The sequence below is a fragment of the Alexandromys fortis genome, unplaced genomic scaffold (genome assembly GCF_014885135.2).
Source record: "Alexandromys fortis isolate MF-2015 unplaced genomic scaffold, M_Fortis_MF-2015_v1.1 scaffold_55, whole genome shotgun sequence".
Lineage (NCBI taxonomy): Eukaryota > Metazoa > Chordata > Mammalia > Rodentia > Cricetidae > Alexandromys > Alexandromys fortis.
Window position 1 is genome coordinate 573,728 of NW_026067936.1, and position 24,807 is coordinate 598,534.

Below are 24,807 nucleotides of genomic sequence, written 5' to 3' on the forward strand. Positions count from 1 at the left end.
TCCAGTCTTCCTCATACTTGAGTACCCTGAAGTATTCCCCTTCTAAACCTCTGGAAGCAGTCACAATAGAAGTAGCAGAGGGAGGTGCCATAGTAACCACGGGGCTGCCTTTCTATCCTCCAGTTCTTGGAGGACTGCCAGTAGCCACCTGTGCAAGGCTGCAGGTGGCCTGAGCTGTAGTGCCTTCGAAGTCTGAGGACTAAGCTGGTCCTGTTCCCCGAGGAAGCTCATTCTCAACACTTCCTCAGTGAAGTCAAACGAGAAGAAAGGAAACGTCTTCATTTTCTCACTCACTGCCCCGTCTTTCCTGGTGGGGAGGAGCCCCAGGTTTAATGGGGACTGTGACAAGCTCAGCACTCATATTGGCTCTTGGTTCTTTGCCTACAGAGCTGGCCCGGGAGCTGCAGTTCACTGTGGAAGACATCAACCGGATCCGTGTAGAAAACCCCAACTCCTTGTTGGAGCAGAGTGCGGCCTTGCTGACCCTCTGGGTGGCCCGTGAAGGCGAAAATGCAAAGTGTCAGTACCATTCAGTCGCCTGTCTGTCGGGCTAGAGAGATCCGATCCTCACCAGAGTCCTTTCCGATTCCAATCCTGCTGCTGACCTGCGGTTTCCCCTCTCCGTCCCTTCTCTCACTTCTCATAGTCTTGAGGTCTCCTAGGCAACCAGATCACATTACCACTGGCTCTTGCCCTCGCTCTTTTCCATTCTCAGAGGGAGGTAAAACTTGCCCTGGACCCCGCAGAATAGTATGGTATAGGATGTAAGACTCCTGTTTTCAAAGTATTCCCATTGAGTTTCTCAGCCAGGTGAGGCCTGTTGTCTCAGAGCAGAGTCAGGCGGGCCTGCCCTGGTCGGCTTCAGCTCTCGTTCTCTTAGGAACACCCTCCTCCTGCCTGGAGAAAGACGTGTCTCACTCTTTCTCAGCAACTCCTCCAAATCCTGCCCTGTGCGGTAGCTGGATACTTCCATCCGCTTCTTACATCCACTGATGTAGACCAGGACTTCAAAAGAACAGTCTTTGATCTTGGTTTCTCTCTCTCTCTCTCTCTCTCTCTCTCTCTCTCTCTCTCTCTCACACACACACACACACACACACACATCTCTATAGCTAGCTCTTTCTCTCTCTTTCTCTCTCTCTTTCTCTCTCTCTCTCTCTGACACACACATCTCTATAGCTCTCTCTCTCTCTCTCTCTCTCTCTCTCTCTCTCTCTCTCTCTCTCTCACACACACACACACACACACCTACCTTTAGATGTTTCTGGTTTGTGCTCAACAGAACCAGAACACTTGCCAAGCATGCACAAGGCCATGGGCTCCATCCCCAGCGTTGAAAGAAACAAAACAAAACAAAACAAAAAAGCCAAACCACAACTGCCACTCTGAGTTTTCTGTAGACCTTTTGTATAAAAAGATGTTAGCCAAAAAGGGGAACTATTTCTCTTCTCCAGACTTCCTCCTGCCCCATGGCCGTTAGGTCTGCACGGCATTCCCGTTGCTCTAGAACCATGTGAGCTTGCCCCTTAAGCCGCCTCCTCTCTTCTCTGTCGACAGTGGAGAATCTGTACACGGCCCTGCGGAACATCGACAGAAGCGAGATCGTTAACATGCTGGAGGGCTCCGGCAGGCAGAGCCGCAACCTCAAACCAGACCGGCGGCATGGAGACCGGGACTATTCATTATCACCCTCCCAGATGAATGGTGAGTCTCCTGTGAGACCAGGCCAAGCTGGGGCCCTGCCTCCTAGGCCCCTTCCCAAGACACTTCATTTCCCCTAAACCATCTCTCCCTCCTGTTGATGGGAGGGTTGTCAGCGATGAGCTCCTCCTACCAGGGAGAGTAGAGGCAAGTGAGAGAGACAGGTGGCACCCACCTCTGCAGGTGGGCATCCTTCCAGGGCTGTCTACCTCTGTGCCCACATGGGGAGTAGTTCCCAGGTCCTCACCACCAGCCCCCAGAACAAAGGTCCCAGAAGGGCCTGGCATGGCAGGAAAGGATTTGAGTCTGGAAAGAAGTTGCCTAGGTCCTTGCCCTAGAATCTCCAAGCTTTCTGTTTCACAAGGCACAAGAGGACCTATGCCCTGGGTCCCTGAATTTTCAGTGGTTAGGAAGCAAGGCGCAGGGAGGCTCTGGCCCAGGGCCTAACGGGGATCCTTTGATGCTGTTTGAAATCCCACCGTGAACCCTCGGGACTAAGGGTGTCCTCTCCTTGAGCCCAGTCTCTCTTCCTTGTCACACTCTCTCCCCTTTTTCTCATCTCACCTGTCCCCCTGCACTCTTCAGTGTGGTTCAGCATGGCAGGGAGCCCCAGTGTGGCCCGTCTCAAGGAGATGAAGCCCAGGAGGCCCTGACCTTTGCCAAGCAGGCACTTCCATGAAGGAGCAGAGCCTGAAGGTCCCAAGACCTTTTTCTTTGTCCACCCTCTCTCTGGCCAGTGGACATGAGCAGGGCCCCACTTTCCCCTCAGTCCAGTGTGGGGGCCCAGAAGCCTGCACGTTAGGTCCTTCCTGTCTGCTGGCTCTCGCGTGGCAGAGACATCTCCTCATCTACAGAAGTTGGGTTAGATTCCAAGCTGCTTACTAACTTTGAAAATCTTGTCAGCTGTGAGATGTGTCTTCTTCTGATGCCCCATACCTCCCTATGGACAGCTATGGGGTGACAGCAGTGCTCCCCAAGCCAGTAGTTTTAAAGACTGTCCCTAGTCATGCACATATCGGATCCAAGGGCACCTGAGTCACGGCTTGGGGTGCCACCAGGAAGCAGGGAGTAGCCAGGGGCAGGTGAGTTCTAGACTAGGCTGGACACAGGGCCTCCTTCTGTCAGGTGGGGCCTGTGCATGCCAAACCTCCCCCATTCTCTCTCTCATGTCCTGTGTCTCCTGAAACATGTGGCCCCAGCAGGCGTGGGGCTCATCTACTGATCATGTCCTGTCTCCTCTCTCTCTGCCTCTGACCTCATCCTGACGACTCATTTGCTTGTACTTCCTGTTCTCCACTGTCTCCACCTGGCCAAGTGGACAGAGCTGTCAGAGTTCATGAGTGCATGTCACAGAGGACTCCTAGCTCCGCCCCACCCCACGCATCTCATGGCTGTCCCCATGGGCATCTGTTGCGTGTGCATGGCGTGTCGTCTGTGTTGTCTTGTGGTGGCTGCTGACGCATACGCTTCTCTCACTCTTCAGGTCCAGAGGGTTCCAGAACAGCCATCTACAGCTATGGGGATTGTAGCTGCCCTCTAGGAACCTGGTTGGAACCCTAAAGGGGAGCTCCTAAGTAGGCCAGCTCCCCCTTTGCAGAAGGAAAAAGATGGGCAGCTGAGAACATCTGTAAGCTTTGGGAAGTACAAGTGACCAAACACTGGAGCTTTGGGGTGTGACATGGGCTTCTTAATATTGCCTGTGTTATTTCAAGCAAGTTAAATCCGCATATTATTTTAGTGCCCTAAATTGAGTTAACATTCACGGGACTAGCAGACCCTTAGAATTTCCAGGGTCAGAAGGACTGATGTTGGCTCCAGTCAGACCAGAAGAGTGTAAATGCCTCAGCAGTCCCAAGTCCTTGAGCGGGACCAAGTCTGTGTGTTCTGTGTCTGATGATAGGGCTCTGTTGTCGTGGGCTAGTCCAACTGGCAAATATTTCTCAAGCGTCAGATACATGTTAGACACCATTGTAGGCAGGGGAATGAAGTCAGTTCTTGGGCAAGAAAGCAAAACAAGATTCTGCCTTTGTGAAATCGTCCTTCTGTTATGAGCCCATGGATGACATGATGTGTGTGAGAATATGTAATGTCTTATATGTGATATGGCCTCACAGTGATATGGGGATGAACAGGTCGGAATAAAGGAACCGAGTAACAGGATAGGATAGCTGTGTTTGAACAAAGACACAGAGATGATGAGGGAATGAGCCATATGTAGACAAGAAGGAAAGAACATTCTAGAAGGGTGGCATGCCTGGTGGATTCATAAATAGCGAGGAACTAGAGAGGCTGGGGCGGTAGGAGGTAGGGAGAGAAAAGGCGGGAGGCCTAAGGGGCACCAGGAAGCTGACCCCTAAGGACTGTCAGAGGACCATAGGGTTCTGTGGGGGTGGAGTTTGAGCGACAGAATGACATCTTCAAAGGATTCTTCTCTGCTTTGTTGAGTGTAGATGCTTCTGCACTTCTGGCTTCTCTGTGCAGCGTGCTGAACCCCGCACCCGCACCCAAAAAGCCCAAAGATCTCCAGATGAGCCTAGACTCTGGACCCTGAAGGCATGTTGCCCTCAGAGGGGGCAAATATCATAAACTGATCCTCGGCCTGAACCTCTCGGCCTCCTAGGCACCAGGATTGGCTGGTGTATTGTTGTCGCACCCTCGTCCCTGTCCCACATTTATCCTTGTGGTCAGAAATGAAAGGATGCAGGGGATCAGACGTGCAGGGAGGAAGAGGCACCAGCCTCCTCTACCTTCTCTGGGTGTCCTCTAACAGGGACACATGGTGCCTCTCCCGGTGCCAGCCGAACCCTACATGTTACGATGTCACCATCACCACAGTTTCTAAGTGCTTTGCCTCACTCCTCCGCTTGTTCTATCTGAGGTCCCAGGGGCTCAGGTCAGTGCCTGCAGAAAGAGTGCAGGGCAGGGGTGGGGTCCTTATTTGAGAGGACTCGCCTCCCGCCACAGCTTTTCCTGACATACACACCTGCATTGTTGTGGGAAAGGAGACCTGGCCAAAAGGTTGGTTCTCCTCCATAAGAGGGGACCACCCAGGCCCGCGGAATAAGCACAAAGAAAAAAAATGCCTGTAAGAAAAACAACAACAAAGAACAAAAATAACCCAAGGCATCTAAAAATAAGACATTTCTCATAAGGAAAGAAAAAGCAGACGTCTTGTATCCATCAGCTCCATCTGTCTTGATGAGACATATTTTGTCTAGTTGGAAACAAAATGTACTTATTTATATCAGCGTTCGATGATACGGCTAGTGAAGTGTGACTCCTGCCGGGGACCAGGTTACCTGGTCATAGCTTTTGTCGGCTACGAACATTGAACTAAGAGGATGATTTACTGTGTTTGAGTTAGTACAGACCCAGGACAATAGCCTACTAAGAAGAAAAGCCACCTAAGGCCACCTGGAGTCCCGCCCAGCTCTCACTCTACTCAAGAAGCCAAAGCAACATGATACAGGCAGGCATGATCTGCGGGCCAAACCTCCCCCAAGAGCCTCCTCACTAGCCCTAAGGATGAGATGACGTCAGAGGAGCCACGGAAGTGGAAGGAGGAGGCACTTAACACGGGCCCACTCTCTGTGCTCACATGGTCGGTCAAGAACAGCATGGAAGCGCTCATCAGCTGCCCCAACAAGAATCTCCTGGGCTGGCTCAAGCCCTCAGAAGTCCTGCCGCCTGGTGCTGGAGACTGTGATGGAGGAGTTGGGGACCCAGGTCTCTGAGACAGACAAGGGCTAGAAGTGTCCACATCAGTCAACAAGAACCTGCTGCAGAGAAAGGCCACCTGGAGTCCCACTCTCTTCTCAACTCAAGAAGCCAAAGCGAAGTAGTATAGGCACAGGTGTCACTATGCGAGGACTCTGTCCCTGGGGCCCTGTGGAACCACTCAAAACTGGCAAGTGGAGTAGGGTCCTCCTCTCACCGTGAGAACCTGTTCCCTGCCCTGCAGAGGCCTGTTCAGTAGGATGGAAAGAAATCAATACATGCTCTAGAAAAATAAGGAAGGAAGAAGAAGAAGGGAAGGGAAGTGAAGGAAGGAAAGAAGGGAGGGAGGGAGGGAGGGAGGGAGGAAGGAAGGAAGGAAGGAAGGAAGGAAGGAAGGAAAAGTGAGAAAGGGAAGGAAGGGAGGGAGGAGAAAGGGAGAAGGAAGGCCCTTGACTTCCTTTTTGTATGTGACTACGATCTGATCTTCCCATGGTCAGACTCAAATGCAAGACTTTTAGACCAGAAGATGGGCCGGCGACCCAAATGGGACAGGACAGCGAGAGTCCTAGAATGATGAGCACATCTGAACTTAGGTAGGTCAGAAGTAGATCCTCCCAAGGGCTTTTCTACCCCCTGACCTAGTGAGACATCCCTCAGGAGGGTACATAGGCCTCGGGGACCACAGCCCACACCGACAGTGGCGCCTACTCACGTCAGCTCTGCCGGTGCTGAGCTCCTCGGATCGATGTCTGAAAACAGGAAACACCCCGAAGGCAGTCATCCGGGGTAACAGTGAAGAGAAACTGTACGTGTGTCTTCTCCACTCACACCTAATTTAGATGGAATTTCCACTCAGATGAAGACCGTGGAAGCTTCAAGGTGGAAGAGTTACAGACAAGTACCAGAGCCTCTGGTGTTTGGGAGGCAGAACACCTTCATCCTGAGGTGCTGGTGAGATTCCCAGGCTGATAGAATGACAGTAGATGACAATCTGGCTATGATGTTTATGATGTACGCTGCTTCTGGCCAAGTCGCAGGGATTAGACATGCCCCCCTTTACAACGATGCTGCCCAGAACTGGAGCACCCTCTATGAGACAGCAGTTTACAGGACTCTGGGTGTGGGGAAGCGAGCAAGAGTCAGTGGTCCATGAGACACAGACGGAGAGAGTTCTTTGATGCTCAGATTCAGCTTTAACTGCTTTTCTAGGGAAACCCAGGTAGTCTCCCTGGGTTAAGGCGAGGCTGCTGAGGTCGCAGAACCTAAAGCAGCTATACTCCCCAAGTTAGCAGGCTAGGAAAGAAACATCTAACAAGAATCAGAAGGCAGCTTGGCAGTGGTGGTACGTGCCTTAAATCCCAACACCTGGGAGGCAGAGGAGATGGATCTCTATGAGTTCGAGACCAGCCTGGTCCACAAAGAGTTCTGGGACAGCCAGGGCTACAGAAAGAAACCCTGTCTCAAAATAACCAGAGAGAGAAAGAGTCAGAACACTAGAGTCCTTTGGAAGTCACCACACACTTCAGCTGAGAATTGAGCAGACATTAGTTACAGAAGGACCACACTTCAGGAAACGGGAATAATTAACCGGAGTTTGAGCAATGCATAAGACCTGCCTAAGAAATGCCAAAAGCAAAATGCAATGGGATCAAACTGCTTTCCTAAGAAACTGCTTAACAGGACAGCCGCCAAGGATGTGCAGAGTAAGGGAAACATCCAGCACCCAAAAAGGTAAAATTACCAGTGTCTGGCAGCTAATTAAAGATGATCAGACGCCAGAATCAGGAAAACTGACTCCGTAATGGGCAGAAGAAGAAGGACGGGAACAGATGCGTGGACAAAGATGGCAGGACAGTCGGAACAGCTGCGATTCCTATTCAGAGCATGGTACCAGGTGGAATTCAGCAGTACAGCATTTGTCTCGCCACACAAAGAAGGCTCTGTCGACAGACACCCTCCAAGTTGAAATACAGGAGGAAGAGAAAAGATGTAAAAATCATCAGTGACCAAAAACGTGTGTGTGTGTGAGTGTGTGTGCGTGCGTGTGTGTACATATATATGTGTACATATATGTGCTGAACGTATTCTGATTTGGTGGAAATTATAAACATGTTGATATAATAGTATCATGGATTCCATATAGAGGAAGCATTTTGACAATTATATTGAGGTATGCAATAAGCAAATTGGTCTAAAGCAGGCATGAAAAGGAACTCAGTACAAGGAAACCAAAATAAGCATTATAGACTCAGAGAAAACAGTAAAAGCAAGAAACCAACGAGTATGAAGCAAAACACCATCAAAGAAGAATGAGCAGACATGACTTGGAGGAAGCTTAGAAAGTTTACCTAGAATGTGTGAGACTTGGGGTCGCTCTCTAGTGGTGACAGAGGGAACAGAGGAGGGGAGTGAGAAAAGGAGAAGGGGGATAGAGAGGAGGAGGAAGATGAAAAAGTAATATTAGCAGCAATGTCTTCGATATCAGCACCCAAAAGGCAGTGGCAGGCAGACTTCAGTGTGCTTAAGGCCAGTTTGGTCTATGTAGCAAGTGCCAGGCCAGCCAGGGCTCCGTGGTTGAGACTCTGTCTTAGAAGAAGAGGAAGAGAGGAAAGTTCAATGCCAACATGAACTGCATAGCAAGTTGGAAGCCAACCTGAGCTGTATAGTAAGGAAGAGGGGGGAAGCCCAGTGAAGCAAGCATACTGGAATCTTAGCATTCAGTCGGGGAGACAGAAAGGTAGTGCTTTTCAGCACAGCTCGATTTATATAGCAAATTCCAGGTTAGCCATGTACAGGAGACCCTGTCTCAAAATAAAATTTGAAACTAAATTAAACAAAAAAATAAAAATTCTTCCAGACGTGTAAAAGCTGAAAGTATTTACCAGGAGACCCATGTTACAAGCAGTGTTTAAAAAGAGAACCTGAATTGAATTAGTGTGTGTGTGTGTGTGTGTGTGTGTGTGTGTGGCATTTACCAGCCCTTTAGCACAGTGCCTGGCATGGAACCAGACCCTGGTGTATGAATATGTTTTGGCTGAGGATAAGTGGAGACAGTGCTATTAGATGCAGAGGCCACGGGAGAGCCGGTGCCCAAGCTGAGAGAGAGGCAGGCTAGGTCAGAAAGAATAAGAATGGAGATGAGAGAATGAACATAAAAGCCTGGTTTAGGGATTGTGGGTACTGGGACGGGGCTGGCTGATTGAAGGGTTTGGGCATAAGGCTTACAGGACCAGATAATGAAAGGTCCCTAGAAATAGCATGGCCCCTCTTCATTGCACACACACACACACACACACACACACTTTGTTTCCCCTGGGTCTTTAACCACTGTAGGCACACACCAGTTCCCTGGCTCCTCAAACACACTGTACCAGACAGACAAGTTTGTCTGTAGACTGGCACCTACTCTCCTGGGCACAAAGGGACCCCCTGTGACTCCTGGATGTGGGAGGATTGAGGCAGCTCTGACATCCACCCAGCACACAAACCCCCCACGAGCAGCAGCCACGCTTCTTAACCCAGTCACAGTCACTTCCTAACACCAGAGAGCCAGCGTCCAAGCCATCCAGACACCGACAAGAACACATTTCCCGAGCAAGGGGCAGGAATGGGAGCAGGCTGCAGATTCCAGGCTGTGCCGGGTCCCTGCTGAGCCAGAGCTGGGTGGATAGCTCAGGGCCTATAGAGGAAGCCCTGCGGGCAGGTGTACTGGAACCCACGGTGCCCTCTGACCTTGCGCCATTTTTGACCCCTTAGAACCCTCACCTGTGCCACTGTAGATCATTCAGAGTTTGTGGAACCAATATGCACCTTGAGGAAAAGTCACTTCATGCCTACCCAGAAGCCTGTTTCCCACTTGACCACCGCACTGAGGTCTGTGGATGTTCAGTGTACCCTGTCAGACCCCCTCCAGGGCAGCCTCGTTACTGACCCTGATCCTGGGTGGGCTGCACTCTCCCCCCCAAGGTACATTCCTAACAGGACTCGGAAGACTGAGCCTAGATCATCCGTGACTCCGCCAGCCGCGGAGACTGGGGCTTTCGTGTGATCGATCCGGACAGATCGGGGCACAAGTCCTTTGGCTAAAGCCTCCCTTATCTAGTGCTCAGAGCTGGATAAGAACGAATTTCAATCACGTTTCTTTGCCCTCCAGCAAAGGAGCCCCCCCCCCTCTTTACCCTCACCCCTTGGCTGCCCCCATCCAGCTCAGAGCCTCGTTTCTCTTGCCAGGGTGTCCCGGCATTAGCCACAAGGCCTGAGCTTTGGACTTGGAGCTTAGAAAGCCCCTGCCCTGAATGTGCATGCCTGTCTGTGGCCGTGCCTGTGTGTAAGTGTGTGTGGTCCTGCACGTGAGTGTGTGTGACAAAAATCGCTTCTGGAGCATGTTGCCCTCTGTCTGCCCTTCCAGGTTACTCCTCGCTGCAGGACGAGCTGCTGTCCCCTGCCTCCCTGCACTACGCACTTCCCTCTCCGCTGTGTGCAGACCAGTACTGGAACGAAGTGGCTGTCATAGACGCCATCCCCCTGGCGGCCACGGAGCATGACACCATGCTGGAGATGTCTGACATGCAGGTGTGGTCTGCGGGCCTCACCCCGTCCCTGGTCACTGCTGAGGACTCCTCCCTGGAGTGCAGCAAGGCCGAGGACTCTGACGCCACGCAAGAGTGGAAGTTGGAGGGGGCACTCTCAGAGGAACCGCAGGGCCCGGAGCTGGGCTCTCAGGAGCTGGTGGAGGACGACACAGTGGATTCAGATGCCACAAATGGCCTGGCTGATTTGCTAGGTCAGGAGGAAGGTCAGAGGTCAGAAAAGAAGAGGCAGGAGGTCTCAGGCACAGAGCAGGACACAGAGACTGAAGTGTCTCTTGTTTCAGGCCAGCAGCGAGTTCACGCCCGAATCACAGACTCACCCTCAGTGAGGCAGGTGCTGGACAGAAGCCAGGCCAGGTAAGGGCTGGTCAATGGGTCCCCCTGTCTTCCTGGGCTTTGGGTCTGACCATTCCTGGTGCTGGGCTTGGATTCTAAATGCCCGGTAGCAATTAAACATGAATGCCTCTGAAGCCACCACCGTCAGGAAGGAGCCGTGACCCACAAAGGCCAGTTCCCTGCCAGTTGTGCCCAGCAGGAGAAATGCAGAGGGTCTGGGACGTGTGCCTAGGAGATGCCCTGTTGGAAGTGTGGCTACACCACGGCACGGGGGCTCAGCGTTTCTGGATTCCTGACACCTTAGAGCACTTCTATATCTCTGCGGGACAGAGCCCAGCACTGTGCTAAGTGCAGACAAAAGCTCGGAGCTGGCAGAAGAAATGCAGGAGTGAGCCGAGTGTCCCTCCCTGTTCTGGTGTTGAGGCCCTTTTCTTTGAGGTCCCTTTGCTTATGAGTCTTTCTAAAGCAAAGTGGTTCCTAGGATCCTAGCAGGCAGTACCCACCCAGTTGGCTCGGCGTTGGCCATGCCAGGGAGCCGCTGTCTCCTCACTGCCCTGAAGCCTCCAGCACCATCCCTGGGGCGCTCTCAGAAGGACCATTTTTCCTCCCACAATGGTTTACATGAGGAGATGGCAGATAATTCATTTCAGTTCCTAAAGAAAGCCTTTGATTAGTGGGGAGACTTCGATGGACTGAGCCTGTGAGGGTCACACCCAGCACCTCCTCTCTGCTGGCCACTGCTCTGTTAGAGCGGCAGGCTGGCTCCCTGAAGGCGGGCTCTGACCCTGCTGGATCGTTTCCTGGCTGTGTGGCCTTGGTCAGTCATCCAGTGTAGACCGGTCCATCTCAGTCTCTCACTCACTTACCCATGTGTACCGAGCATTCACCGTGTGCCAGGGAAGAAATCAGGGAAATGTTTGCCTGCAGGAATGTTCTAGCGGGGAGACTGGGAGGCAACAAGATAATGTCAATCAAGCCAGCGCTAAAGCTGGCCTTTGAAGTCTCCATGGCTTCGTAATCATGGTTTCCAAACCCAAGGCTTCTACCAGCCATGGAGCAAATAAACGGCAGCTGCGGTGAACACGCGCAGGTGTTTCTCGGTGCCCCCTCAACAGTGCAGTATAGCAACCATTTACCCAGCATTTCCCTCCTGTTGGGAATTATAAGTCGTCTCCGGGTGACCTAAAGTATGGAGGAGGGGGTGTGTGTGTTCCATGCCCTCTCACATAGGAAACTTGAGCATCCGTGCATTTTGGTATCATGGGGGTCATAGAAACAGCTCCTCTTGGCTAGTAAGGGATAACTACTACTAAAACTGAAAGTTCAGTGGCCAGGGAGATGACTCAACGCTTAAGAGCCATTCGCACCAACATGAGGACCAGAGTTTGACTCCCCAGAACCCACATAAGTGTTGGATGTAATTCTAGCCATGGAAGGTGGATACAGGGGGATCCCGCAGCTGGCTAGCTAAACTGGCCATATCAGAAAACCCTGGGTATGACTGAGAAAACTTGCCTCAGTTAATAGGGTGGAAGAGCAAGGGAGGATGGGTCCCAATATCAGTCTCAGGCAGGCCTCTAAGAGGCACATGCACACACATACATATGTGAGCAGCCATACACACATGCGTATGTATACACACGCATGCATAACATATATGCATGAAAATGGGGAAAGTAGAAAAATTTAAATAAAAAGTAATAATAACCGACAAATAGAAATCTTCCTGGATGATTACAAGTGGTGAACGAACAGAAAAGCAAAGCAGGAAAGCGGGGTACAAAGTGTGTGTGTGTGTGTGTGTGTGTGTGTGTGTGTGTGTGTGTGTAAAGGAAAGTGGCTGAAATTGTAGATAAGGTGACAGAATAAGATGACTGCAAAGAACGGAAGGGGGAGCGCGTGTGTACTGGAGTCAAGTGTTCATCAGGGCATAGGCTGTGAAGTCGATTGCAATGTTCTGGAGCATGGCTGTGCCTGTGTGAGAGGGCAGAGGACAGTACAGGCTGTATCCTAGCTGAGCCAAGGTTCAGGGGCGCGGGGGGTATATCTGAGAGCTGAGCCTGAAGGTGAACCGTTGTCCTTTCTCTCTCCCTGGCCATCTATCACCTGTCCCGGACCCTAGAACCCTGGACTGGGATACACAGGGCTCCACGGCGCCCCATCCGCAAGAAGCTGCACAAACTTCCTGGCAAGAGGAGGTCACACAAGGCTCACACTCAGTCCAGAGAAAGATCACCACCACCCAAGGGCTGGAGCCCGGTGCGCTTCAGGAATATGAGCAGGTGTCTACAAGAGAGCATGTGCAGAGGGGGCCACCCGAGACCGACAGCCCCCAGGCTGCCAAGGAGCCAAGCCTGTGGGCATCTGAGAGCACCTTCTCTCAGAAAGGACAGGTGAGCACACCTCCTTGTTCTTTTATTCGTTTACTTTTTATTTAGGGTGGAGATGTGCTTCCCTGTACATGCGTATGTAGGGGTAGGCACGTGTGCCACGTCATGTATGTAGAGGTCAGAAGACAACATTTTAAGAGTCAGTCTCCTCTCCTTCCACCTTTACAAGAGTTCTGGTGGTGGAACTCAAGTTACCAGGCTGGCACAGCACACACATTTACCTGCCGAGTGCCCTCACGGTTCCTCCTGTTCCTTCTAGCTTTTAGAAGCTCATGACTCGGGCCAAACCCAGGCATGTTTCCTGGTGGTGCCCTCACTCTCTATCCTTTCACACTCTTTTTTAAAATTGATTTTTATTGAGCTCTACATTTTTCTCTGCTCCCCTTCCTGCCTCTCCCCTCCCCCCTTCAGCCCTCTCCAAGGTCCCCATGCTCCCAATTTACTCAGGAGATCTTGTCCTTTTCTACTTCCCATGTAGATTAGATCTATGTAAGTCTCTCTTAGGGTCCTCATTCCTTTGGAAGAGAAGGACTCATGAACCAGTTACCACCCATCCGGCAGGCATTCCATGCTCGCTCTCTCGACTACTGATGTCAAAGTGACCGGCCAGCTTGCTGTAGGCCTCGCTTGTCCAGAGGGATAATGGAACTTTCTGGGTGACATAAAGCCGTGGTTTTTGTCTGTTTGCTGTGGTTTGGAAGCACTGTGTAGCCTGGGGTGCCTCGGCCTCCCAAGTGCTGAGACCGCGGGTGTGTACCCCAACTCCTGGCTATGTCCTCCACACTCTAGAGAGAACCTGGGACTGAGAGAACCGTGTGTTAAGAACTCTGGTGGCCACATAGGAGTCACTCTTTCAGCTCTGCTGTCTTTTCAGAACCTCAGTGTCCCAGTTGATGGCAGAAACAGAGACTGGACTACCTCCAGCATCCTGATTTCTCTGACTCTAGGTGGATTCTGGGTTCTGAAGTGTGGTAGGGTAGCAATAACTCCCTTCTCCCCAGCTCCTGTCATTCAGAGCTCTCTCTCTCTCCAGCCTTCCTGCCTCCTCCTGTCTCTCTCTTAACCCCTCCTTCCCATCCTCTTTGATTTTTTTTTTACCTATTTTTTGTCTTCTGTCGCACCCCCTCCTTCTCCACTCTCAGGTCCCACAGCTACGCAGTCATGACCAACAACCTTACTCTCTCTCCTTCCCGCATACTATTTTGAACAAATTCCAAGCATCTTTTGAACATAGGCCTTCTGGTTTGTGTGTTCTTGCTGAGTTTGCATTGCCAATCTGGAACAGGTATTTATAGCATGCACGTGACCCGCGGGCTCTTGTTACCCAGTACAGTATCCTCAGCCAGCATCACGTTTCCCCAGTCCACCTTCCCTTGTTCCCGCCTTTGCTCCTCTCTTTTCTTCTCTTCCCTACCCCCCCCCCCCCCCCCCCCCCCCCCCCCCCCCCCCCCCCCCCCCCCCCCCCCCCCCCCCCCCCCCCCCCCCCCGCCACACAGCACCTTCAGGAACTCCAAAGACAGTTTGGTTCGCCCGAGTTTCTGAGATGCTGCGCACACTGCTAGGAATCACATGGAATTTGATTTAGAAAGCCTGCCTGCCAAGTGTGTGCACTGCTCCAGGCTAGGCAGCCTGCCGGTCTTTAAACCACAGGCCCCGCCCCCCAGTGCATTCCTTCCCTACTAGCTGTCCCTGGCCACCTGCTCCTGTTTCTCCCAAGAACTACAGCTCTGCTCAAACACGGGTGATGGTCACTGAGATGGCTCTGAATCCCCAGGGGGAAAGCCAAGCACAGTCTTTCGTGTTGCTTCATCTGCTCCCTTGGAGGAGAGACGCTGAGGAGCAGAGAGTACCGCAGGGAGAATGCTTCTAGGTATAGACCGTCCATCCGACTCCTGCATTATAAGGAGCAAAGCATAAACAAGCAACTAAGGGCTTTCTTCAGGCTCCCACGGTGAACTGGAGCTGGGCGTATCCAGATCCCTCAGTTCCTCGTCCCACACTCTTGTGACCAGAATGAGTGCATGGGGCCACACGCCCAGCTTAGAAATGTTGCCTCGCTGTTGTGGAAACTACTGGATATTTAGGCTGGTTACTTCCATAGATGTCTGACGGGCCCCAGGGATATGATGATGAACCTTCGAAGGAAATAGTTTTCAAACTCCTATTTCCTAGCACTTTCATTAACCTTCTCTGTCATTTGGAATTCGTAGAACTCAAAATGACTATAACCTAACTAATTCTTCGAGGAACAGGGTGGAAATAGGAGATATCCAAAGTTGAACTGGTGTGTGCCTGCGTGTGTGTGTGTGTGTCTGTGTGTGTCTGTGTGTGTCTGTGTGTAGTCATGAGTGTGCATGCTAGGATCAATCACACAGGGCTCAGGCATAGTCCACAAACCATTCCATCACTGTTACAGTCCACCATTATCCTCCAGCCTAGATTCTTCTTAGCTCAGCTATAATGAAGTGTTCTCCTTCAGCCTGCAGTGATTTTGTATGGGGATTTGGTATTTCCAAGCATTTTCCTACTGAAGTGAAGCCGTTCCGGGTGATAGAATTGGGAAACCTCTTTAGTTTACTTAATCTTTTCACGTAGACACAGAAACAGCTACCCATGGAGACACAAAAGTAGCCGCATTCTTGAGGCACCTTGACTTATGGAGTCCCTCTGGCTCCCAAAGGCAAGCCTGGTTTCCCTCTCCATGGTGACTCTGCCATGCGCTTCCGAGCCCCAGGCACGGCACCTGTTTTCCCACTTCATCCCTGTTGGACAGCAGCAGCTGCCTTGAGAGCTAAAATTATAGAAGGCTGACGTCCTCCGGGGTGTGAGGAGAGATCCCAGGCTGTTTGGCAGGAAGGACACTTGGGTCATGCTGTCCCAGCTAAGAGAGGCACTCGGGAGAGATCGTTTGGTCTCCTGTTTAGAATAAGGGATAAAGAGCAAAGAGAGGCAGAGACAGAACGGAAGGGGTTGCTGGGGGCCTCGGGAGTCCAAGAGGAGAATGAGAAATTGGATCTCCACAGCAGCTGGGCCCCTGGTGTCCCTGGTCCCTGGAGGGCCAGGCTGGTAAGGAGAGGGACGAGAGGAGGATGTGGACCTTCATCACCCAGCTCCTGGTCACTCTGGTATTGCTGGGCTTCTTCCTAGTCAGCTGCCAGAATGTGATGCACATTGTCAAGGGCTCCCTGTGCTTTGTGCTGAAGCACATTCACCAGGAGCTGGACAAGGAGCTGGGGGAGAGTGAGGGCCTGAGTGACGACGAGGAGACCATCTCCACCAGAGTGGTCCGCCGACGGGTCTTCCTGAAGGTAACACCAGGCAAGCGGCAGGACAGGGGGCTGGACCTAGGGTGCGGCAGGACAGACAGTCAGCGGGGACTCTCTAATGCGTGCACAGGGTGAGGCTGAGAGAGTGCGACTCACACCAGGAGACAGGACAGGCAGATGAGACCAGGAAGACCTCTTTGCGTTCTGGGAACCACAGATGCTTAGGCGCCCGCTCAGAACCACCCCAGTGCCCAGCATTAAGAAGTAGAGACACTCCGCTCTGGGGCTTAGGGCTTCTGCTCTTATTGTGTTTCTGTTGCCAACTTTGGAATTCAAGTCACCTCCAGGGCAGTGATGTCCGGGGCATTCTCTCCCATACGTCTCTTGGGGGGCCTTCAGGAACTTTCATAACCGCCCTGTATTGCTACCATTGCAATATCAAGCACATAGAGCTCTTGGGAGCTCTGGCCCCAGCCTGCCTCAGGGCTCATGGCCCCACAGGGTGCTGCAATGCCGTGGGAGCCCTAGTTTGTCTGGGGCTACTTGCTGAGCTCCGGGCTTTACTGGACACGGCTGTTGCTGCCGCGGCTTTTCTAGTTCCTCATCTCCTGCTCTTCTTCAAAAAATCCCACTTACCAATTTGGGTCTTTCCCTTCTTCTGACTCCAGGGGGATGAGCTCCAGAATATTCCAGGAGAGCAGGTGACGGAGGAACAATTCACAGACGAACAGGGCAACATTGTCACCAAGAAGGTGAGTGTAGAGCCTCTAAGTTGGGGAGAAACTGGTGGGACTGGAAGCTTAAACTGGGGGGGGGGGGGCCCAGTGTACACCCGCTTCTTACTGCTGCCCTGATGGGGTAGGCAGGCTGTGGCCCGACACATTGGTGATTCGGAGTAACTCAGGAGAGCTGAGACCTTCAGGTCCCCTGTGGTCGGGACATGGAGGGGGGGGCTTGTAACCTCAAGGCTTAAGTCAGCGTGAATAGTTCCAGCTTCCCTATTCCAGAAGGATCAGCTCCTGTGAAACATACAGCCTGAGGCCTGTGAGGTCGACCCTGAGATGAGCTGGTGGAGAACAAGGAGCTGTTCCCAAGGCCTCCCTCAGCAGCAAGGCTGTAGAAACTTACTGGGCTGATGGCATGCATCAGTCAGCTCGATAGGTTCGCATTACCCGGCAAGGAAGAAAGCAGGAGAGGGTGCATGTATGTTTCACCAGGGCTGCCGCTCACATAGGGGGCCACAGCCCCATCCGTCCTGGCCCCTTCCTAAGGGCCTGAGCCATGTTTTATGTTCATCTCCAATTCTGGATACATGAGTATGGTGCAGGTGAGTGGGACAGCCACACAGATTAGAAAAGGGACTGCCTGTGCCCTTAGGCACTGGAGAGATAGGATGGGCCAGCACCAGCTTCTATCCTAAGAAACAGAGTGGAATGCTGGAGGCTAAGGAGGCATTGCACGTGGCCGAGCCAGCGGTCGAGGAAACATGCCCACAGTGCTCATTCCCCACATTCAAGCTCCCCTAACGGTCCCCTTAAATGACAGTAGAGAAAAGTTTCTTCTTGGACCCCAAGGGACAAGAGGCCATTGCTTCTCTTCCTGATGTCACTGCCGGGGCCTCATCTGCCTCACACTGTGTCCTGGTGGTTTGACCAGCCCTCCTCCTCTCCCCCTCTCTTTCAGATCATTCGCAAAGTCGTTCGGCAGGTAGACTCCTCCGGTGCCATCGACACCCAGCAGCACGAGGAGGTGATTGTTGAGGGGCCCCTAGTGGACCCTGGGGATCTGGAAGCTGATATTGAGTCCTTTAGGAAACTTACTAAGGTACTGAGAAGCTGCAGGCCCCCTGGCGGCCGCAGCAAGCTCACCTCTACCGCACCTCTACTTTGCTCCGGTCTGCACGCGCTGCCCTTTGGCTGCCTTTCCGGTGGACAGTGTCCCCACCTCCTCCTCCCTGTCCCTTTCCATCATCTGCCTGTTTTCCCTCGTCTGCCTGTGTGATTCCTTCTTTCTTCTGTCTCTGATGCTGCCTCCAGGTGGAGCTAAGAGGGAGTGGACTACAGCCGGACCTGCTAGAAGGCAGGAAGGGGGCTCAGATAGTGAAGCGGGCCAGCCTGAAAAGGGGCAAACAGTGATCTCTCCTCGAGTAGCCCCTTGGGAGGTAACAGCGGCTTTCTTGTCGTTCCCTAGCATGGTCCTTGATGAAGTAACTGCTTCCTTCCCCCCCCCCCGCCCCAGCCCATTCCTTGCATTAGCACAATTGAGCGCCACAACCCGACTCTCAGATTCCCACACCCCAAACTAGTCTCTGCCCCCCACCCCCAACTTCCTCCTCAAGCATCTCATTTGACACAGGTCTGCAGGAGAGTACACACATTCAGGGGCTTGGTTTGATTTTGCTTGTTTGTATTTTCTTTTGTCTTCTTTTGGCTGTGTTAGGGATGGAGCCCAGAGTCTCATGGATTCTAGGTATGGATTCTGCCTCTGAACCACACCTTCAACCCCTATCCAATTTATTTTTAAATAGGGCCTCTCTAGAGAGCCCTGGGACTTGCTGCGTCGACCAGGCTGGCCTCTAACCCACAGAGCTCCAGTTACCTCTGTGCTGGAATTGAAGGCACGTGCCACCACCCCTGAATAATTTTTAAATAGCGCTTTGAAGTGTGAACAACCTTGGTATTCCTCTTAGAAACCAAGCAGCGGGCTCTAGAGTTGGTGACCAGGACATTGCAGAGCACAAGGTACACTGTCAAGCCTGAGGTGTGCCTCACTGTGTGTGGCCAGAAAATATACCAGGTCAAAATTAAGCCCCGCCGGCGTCCTAGCCTGCCGTAGCTTCAATTCTCTTCTGCGCTGTGAACAAGGCCGCTCCCTTGATGTCTAAGAAAGAGCTATAACAGGGTTCAGGGTGTGGGTGGGATTCTCTGAAAGTCAGGAGGGTCTTCGTGGCTAGGGCCTGCACTGCTGTGTGGTGGGCATGCGCCATGGCAGTGGGCCAAGGAGGGGTGGGCCAGGGTATGAAACGAAGCTCTCCAGCAGGCGGCAGCACTGAGAGCTTTGGCAGCCTGCTCTGACGTTACCCTCCCTGAGGGGTCCTGTACTGAGCTGCCCCGAGGCCCTTCATTGTGCTCAGCTCGGTGCAGCTCAGTACAAGACGCATCGGGGTGGGAGACAGCCGGGAGCAAGGAAGCATCACAGCCCCCTCGCCCTGCGCACAGCACCAGCTGGGGTGTTGCCCCCAGAGCTCTCAGGGCCTGACTCCAGAGCCAAGCAGCAAGCCGATGCTGGGTTTTTTTTGCATTCTGCATAAAGCAGGGCCCGTGCTGCCTCCGGGGCCAGCAGAAGTGCTGACTGGGTGCTTCCCAACATATCTCAGCACTTGGGCAAAAACGGGGATTGGCAGAGCTGATAGGAGAGTAAAATTAGCCCTGACTCCTCAGCAGCTTTAAGGAGGTCACAGCGTTAACCCTGGCACTGCCAGGAGGGTCCTGCCCAGCTGTTGACTCAGAGGCCAGGATTAGCTCTGCTTTGTGCTTCTCTCTGACTCAGATTTTACCAGTGCCCTGAACGAGGAGGCAGGTAGCATGAAGGTGGGCCCAAGGGCAGAGAGGAACTAGGATGTTTTCGTTAATTTGTTATAGCTGATCTACAATGGCACACACACACACAGAGAGAGAGAGAGAGAGAGAGAGAGAGAGAGAGAGAGAGAGAGAGAGAGAGAGGTTACCCACCAGACCACATGAGCTTAGGGGTCAGGAATTCTGAGCAGCCTGATTCTGAGACAGTGCTGAACCCTCTGCCATTAAACGGCAAAGGGAGGGCCGTGACCAGGGTAGTAAGGCCTACAGAAGCCAGTGAGGCGGCTCCTGCCTACGTCCGCCCCTGGGGCTGGAAAGCAGCAGCTAGTGAAGGGGCTTCAGGCTCTGTCCCTATCACATACTGCCTGCACCCCATGAGCAGTCCAGCCAGTCCTCGTTATCCCTCTCCTGCTTCGCCCACTCACTGAAAGTCACTCGAGATCCGAAGCCAGCCCTGGGTGCTTCTGGGATCAGTTATTCGCAGACACACAGACAAGGGTGACCACGGAGTGACTGGCATGCGCACTTCCCAGCTCCACCTTGTTGGAGTTCTTGTACGGCCCTTCATTGTCCATCTGTCTAGTGCCACGGCGCGTTGTCAGTCTCTCTGCTGGTTACCTCGCTCTTTCTGTGGAAGTTCCGTCTGTCCTGGGAAGTGGAGTTTTAAAGCTTCCTGATGGCTCTGGTGTTGGGGGAGATGAGGACAGCGTGAGTGACTGAGCCAGGCAGATGCAGTCTCGCAGCCTCCCACAGAAATATACCTACGACCGTCAATATGCATTTGGGGATAGAGTCATTGGTTGAGGAAAATGTAACCAGAGACTGCCAAGAAACTCACCTTGTGTTTCCCTGAGAGCAGTTACTCAGTAGTCACTTTCATCCTTCATATGTTCATGCAGTCCATCCCATGTTTATGCCTTATGAACCAGGACTACTGGGAACAGCGGGAAGCGTCTAATTTGTTTCTAAGCATGAAAGCTAGCCCTGGAATCTAGATTCAAGGCCTGCCTCCCCCTGTTCCCACAATGTATGAGCTTAAGACGCTCATATCCCCAACCTCAAACTCCTCAAGGAGAGATGAAAACAGTCTCTTCTGAATATGTGTTATATATCAATAAAAAGTAATTACGGAAATGGGTGTGGCTCCATGATAGAGCACACGCTCGTGCCAGAGACCCCAGGTCCCAGCCACAGCACGGGTGTGGCAAGGGTACAAATAATTAACCACGAGAGGTGTTGTGTCCCGAGGAGTCAACAAAGGCGAATGTACTCTGGCGTTCAATTAGTGGCAGAATGTATTTGCAGTGTGACTCAGGGCAAGCCAACTGACCTCTCTCGGCCTCAACATTTCTGCCCACACGTAGCAATAATGCCAGTTATTTCCTTGTAGAACTGCTGTGTGGCAAGGACTGTGCTTAGTTTTGTGAAGGGACTTCACAAAGTGTGAGGCTCAACAGTACCCTTTCGCAGAGTGTGCTCCACACCCCCTCCTAAGGCCACCTGGTGTCTTAAGATGCAGACTCGTGGGCTGGGGTGCAGCTCAGGAGCAGATGCTAGCTAGCCATGCGAGACCAGGCTTCTACTCTCCGCTGCAGTGTGATTATCGTGCGTACTGGAGGTTGAGTTCTGCTCACTGATTTTGATCCTTCTCCTTAAACTTCCCTCGAGTCCAATAGCATGGCTCTAAGTATCAGATCTAAAAAGTGGCTGAAATGGAGGACAGTCAACTGTTTAGAGAGGTCGAACACCCACTGGGAGGATTCTGCACCCTGGTAAGCAGTGTGTGGTTGAGCCTTGTTCTGACCCTACCCGTCGCCCCTTGCGTTGGAAAGGCCTCCCTGTCCGAGGTCTAGAGAGTGGAGAAGCAGGCAGAAGAAGCCAGCGAGTTGTTGTTAGTCAAGGCTCAGGGCACAGAGCAAGCAGCACGTGGCAGGGTTTGAACCGTGCTTAAGTGTTAAGGTGCCAGGACCCGTTGGGGAGGCTGGCACGCAGGCGGTGATGGAGCTGGAGGGGGGTCCCACAAGCTTTGGAAGGGCCCTGGTTCTTGATACCCTTTGCACGTGCATGGCTGCGCCCTGCAGGTGCTAAGGGAGGAGAAAGCAGATGCCTCTCTCTCTGTTTTCCTTTTATGGAGCACTTTCCATGCAAACATAGTTCCAGGATTTAAACAAGCGCTGACAAAAGAATGTTTTAATAAATTTAAAGCTAATCTGTTTTAGTGAGAGGAAGTGCGGAGGCATGCTTTCTTTTGCTTTATTTCAAGCTAGAATCTGTTCTCCTATCCAGCCGCTTCAAGGACTCCTGAGTGAGAGGTAAAAGGAGACGGTAGGAGTCACAACACAGATGAGGGGCAGGTACCAGGGCAGGGAGAAAGAGCCTGGCTGCAGGGCCACCCCGAGCGCAGTGCACCTGAGGGCAGTTTCCTACGCTTTGGGAGGATCAGCCTTTTCCAGAGAGTAGCCTGGGGAAGAGGTGTGGTGTCAGAGTCCTGGCTACGGTCAGAAGGCTCGTGTTACCACCCCTCTGCTCCGCCAGCTGCCCCAGCTCTCTCTTTCTCCTGAGTCTTAGTTTACCCAAAAATAAATTGGGTGTCTGCTCCAAAATGATCTCTAAGGCTGAGCCTTCTCCTCTGCGTAGTAAAGTAGGTGGGAAATCAGAGTCTGTGTTCGTCTGGAACCTCAGGTCTCACGTTGTCTCTCATTTGAGGAATGATTAGCTCCAGGGTAGGCATTGCAGGGGCCAAGAAGGGGCTCCTACCCACGTGCTCATTAACCAGCCAGAGCAGCCACACAGCTGGTAAGGAGAAAACACCACTTAGGCAGCTGCACTTTCTACAAGCCCAGAATGCTCCTTGCCCAGAATGCTCTTTTTCCCAGAATGCTCCCTTTCCCAGAATGCTCCCTTCCCAGAGGGCTCCCTGCCCAGAGTGCTCTCTTCCCAGAGGACTCCCTGCCCAGCAAAAGTGCAAGGCTTTTAGTCCTCACAGCTTTAGGTGAGGCATTTGGCACTCCCTTCCCCTCCCGGGGAAGCATCCAGAGATGAGTCATTATTGGTTGTGCCCATTATTCCTCCCCAGCTCTACTACCTGCAGAGCCCAGGACAGTTCTGCTTCAGGATGATTTCCAGTCTTTGGGCCACTTCCCACAATACCACTGGCTCTCTTAAGGGCCTAGTGGACCACGCCCGCCACCCCCACACTCAGGATGCTGAGGCTGGACAGTTACCATGAAGTCAAGGCCAATCGTGATAAATAATGAGTTCAGGGCCAGCCTGTTCTAAAGAACGAGTCCCTGTCTCAAACACACACACACACACACACACACAAAAGCACCCTTCTCTTCTTCGCCAGCTCCTGGGCCCCTGTAGACAGAACCTTTAGTTTCTCCTGGAAGATGTGACGTTACCTGGGCACAACAGCACCTGCCTGAAATCCCAGCACCCGGGATGCAGAGAGAGGCAGCAGGTGGGAAGTTTAGGCTTGAGCTGTGTAACAAGACTCTGTCTCAGAAAAAAAAAAAAAATAAGGAAAGAGGAAGGAAGGCAAGAAGGAGGCCAGACTCTCGGGAGGCTGGGGGTTGATAAGGCCCTGGGAGGCAGGAATGGCATCAAGCTATGAATCTCAGGCTGGCAGGTTTGAACATCACGTGCAAGGCTGTTGCTTTCCAGCTTGAGATGTAATATTCTAGAGAGAATGTACCTGCCTGAAAGATCTCTTTACTACAGAGTCAGCCACCACTAGGCACAGGAACAGGAACCGGGGTACCTGACAGTGAGAGTCTGTGAACAAGAGCCAAGAGGAGCTTCAAGGTCATGAGTTCCCAAGACCAGGGCTTCAAGGTCATGAGTTCCCAAGACCAGGGCTTCAAGGTCATGAGTTCCCAAGACCAGGGCTTCAAGGTCATGAGTTCCCAAGACCAGGGCTTCAAGGTCATGAGTTCCCAAGACCAGGGCTTCAAGGTTATAAGTTTCCAAGACCAGAGCTTCAAGGTTATAAGTTCCCAAGACCAGAGCTTCAAGGTTATAGTTCCCAAGACCAGAGCTTTAACGCAAGAGTTCCCAAGTACAGAAAGCTTCAAGGTCGTAAGTTCCCAAAACCAGAGATTCAAGGTCATGAATTCCCAGGACCAGAGCTTCAAGGTCATGAGTTCCTGAAACCAGTGATCTTGTCCAGGGCAGACACAGAGCTGATACAGTGTTGTAGGTCCACCTGAACTGAGAGTGTAGACGCACTACTGCCTAGCCTAGTGTTTTTCTTGGTATAAGACCCATCTCAGAAAAATGGCCACTTTCTATGCAAAAAAAAAAAATCTACTCTGAAGGTTTTTTTCCTACCCTCCTTGGCAGGACACCACCTTCTCTGCCCACCGGAGGCTGGCTGGCTAGGGAGCTGAGACATCTGGGTAGAGAGAGGGAAGGATGGGGTGGTATTTTGGGGCCAAGCCTCTGCTACGACACTGCCATCTCACTGCTTTGCTTGGGGACACTGCTTCTCCTGGTCGGCCCTGCCCCAGAAGGAAAGCACGGGACCCTTGAGTGACTCCTCTTTCTGTGTCCTGCAGGATCACACCTCAACACCCAAACCCTGAACTCCACACACTCTGTCATGCACACAGAAGGAGACCTGGAGCAGAGGGCTACTGGAGGGTCGCACGTGTCCTAAGATCCCGGCATGACCTCTGTAAGGGGCTCCCTTTAGTCTCACATTCGCATGAACGACAGCTATAGACGCATGACCTACAGACTTCAGTCCTGCCTCTAGCGACTACGGATCTCTGTGGGAATCAGGACAAAGGAGAGGAGTGAGGGAGAGCGAGCAAGCCCCCAAAGAGCACATGGGTGCAGACACGAATAAGGGCTCTACTGTGGCTGGGATGGTTGGTTAAAGTTTGTTTGCTTTTTTCTGTTGTTCTGTTTTGATTTTGACTTCGACCTCATTTGTAAGAAGCTCACAAGATCATTCTGGAAGGGGGAAACTGGAAACTGGGTGTGGAATCAGTTTAGCACCATCACCCCACATTTCTCGTGTGCCAGCCTTCCACACCTGCACACACCACATGCCACTTGTAACCCCCCCCCCCCCACACACACACCACACTTCCCGCTGAAGGGACTGCTCTTCCCAGAATGACACAACACGGGTGCACATGTGCAGGCCTCCCCCTCACTCATCCACACTGGTTTTACTGTGTCCTCTGAAGCTGTATGGATAAACTGGATATATATTTTTTTT

At 52.3% G+C, this 24,807-nt stretch overlaps 1 protein-coding gene across 3 annotated transcripts; it reads left to right on the forward strand.

The window, feature by feature from the left end:
- Ank1 (ankyrin 1) lies at window positions 1-24,807 on the forward strand. 3 transcript variants are annotated; one of them, XM_050146685.1, is made up of 7 exons: window positions 1-519; window positions 1,558-1,704; window positions 9,827-10,364; window positions 12,466-12,736; window positions 16,668-16,751; window positions 17,683-17,823; window positions 24,137-24,807. In XM_050146685.1, exons 1-7 carry the CDS (start codon window positions 333-335, stop codon window positions 24,161-24,163), a joined length of 1,395 nt encoding a protein of 464 aa, XP_050002642.1. In that variant the 5' UTR covers window positions 1-332; the 3' UTR covers window positions 24,164-24,807. The 3 variants fall into 3 exon arrangements, with proteins under 3 accessions (XP_050002642.1, XP_050002644.1, XP_050002643.1); XM_050146687.1 differs by lacking the exons at window positions 1-519; window positions 1,558-1,704; window positions 9,827-10,364; window positions 12,466-12,736 and adding exons at window positions 15,107-16,041; window positions 18,036-18,160 and having other exon boundaries at window positions 17,683-17,748; XM_050146686.1 differs by lacking the exons at window positions 1-519; window positions 1,558-1,704; window positions 9,827-10,364; window positions 12,466-12,736 and adding an exon at window positions 15,107-16,041.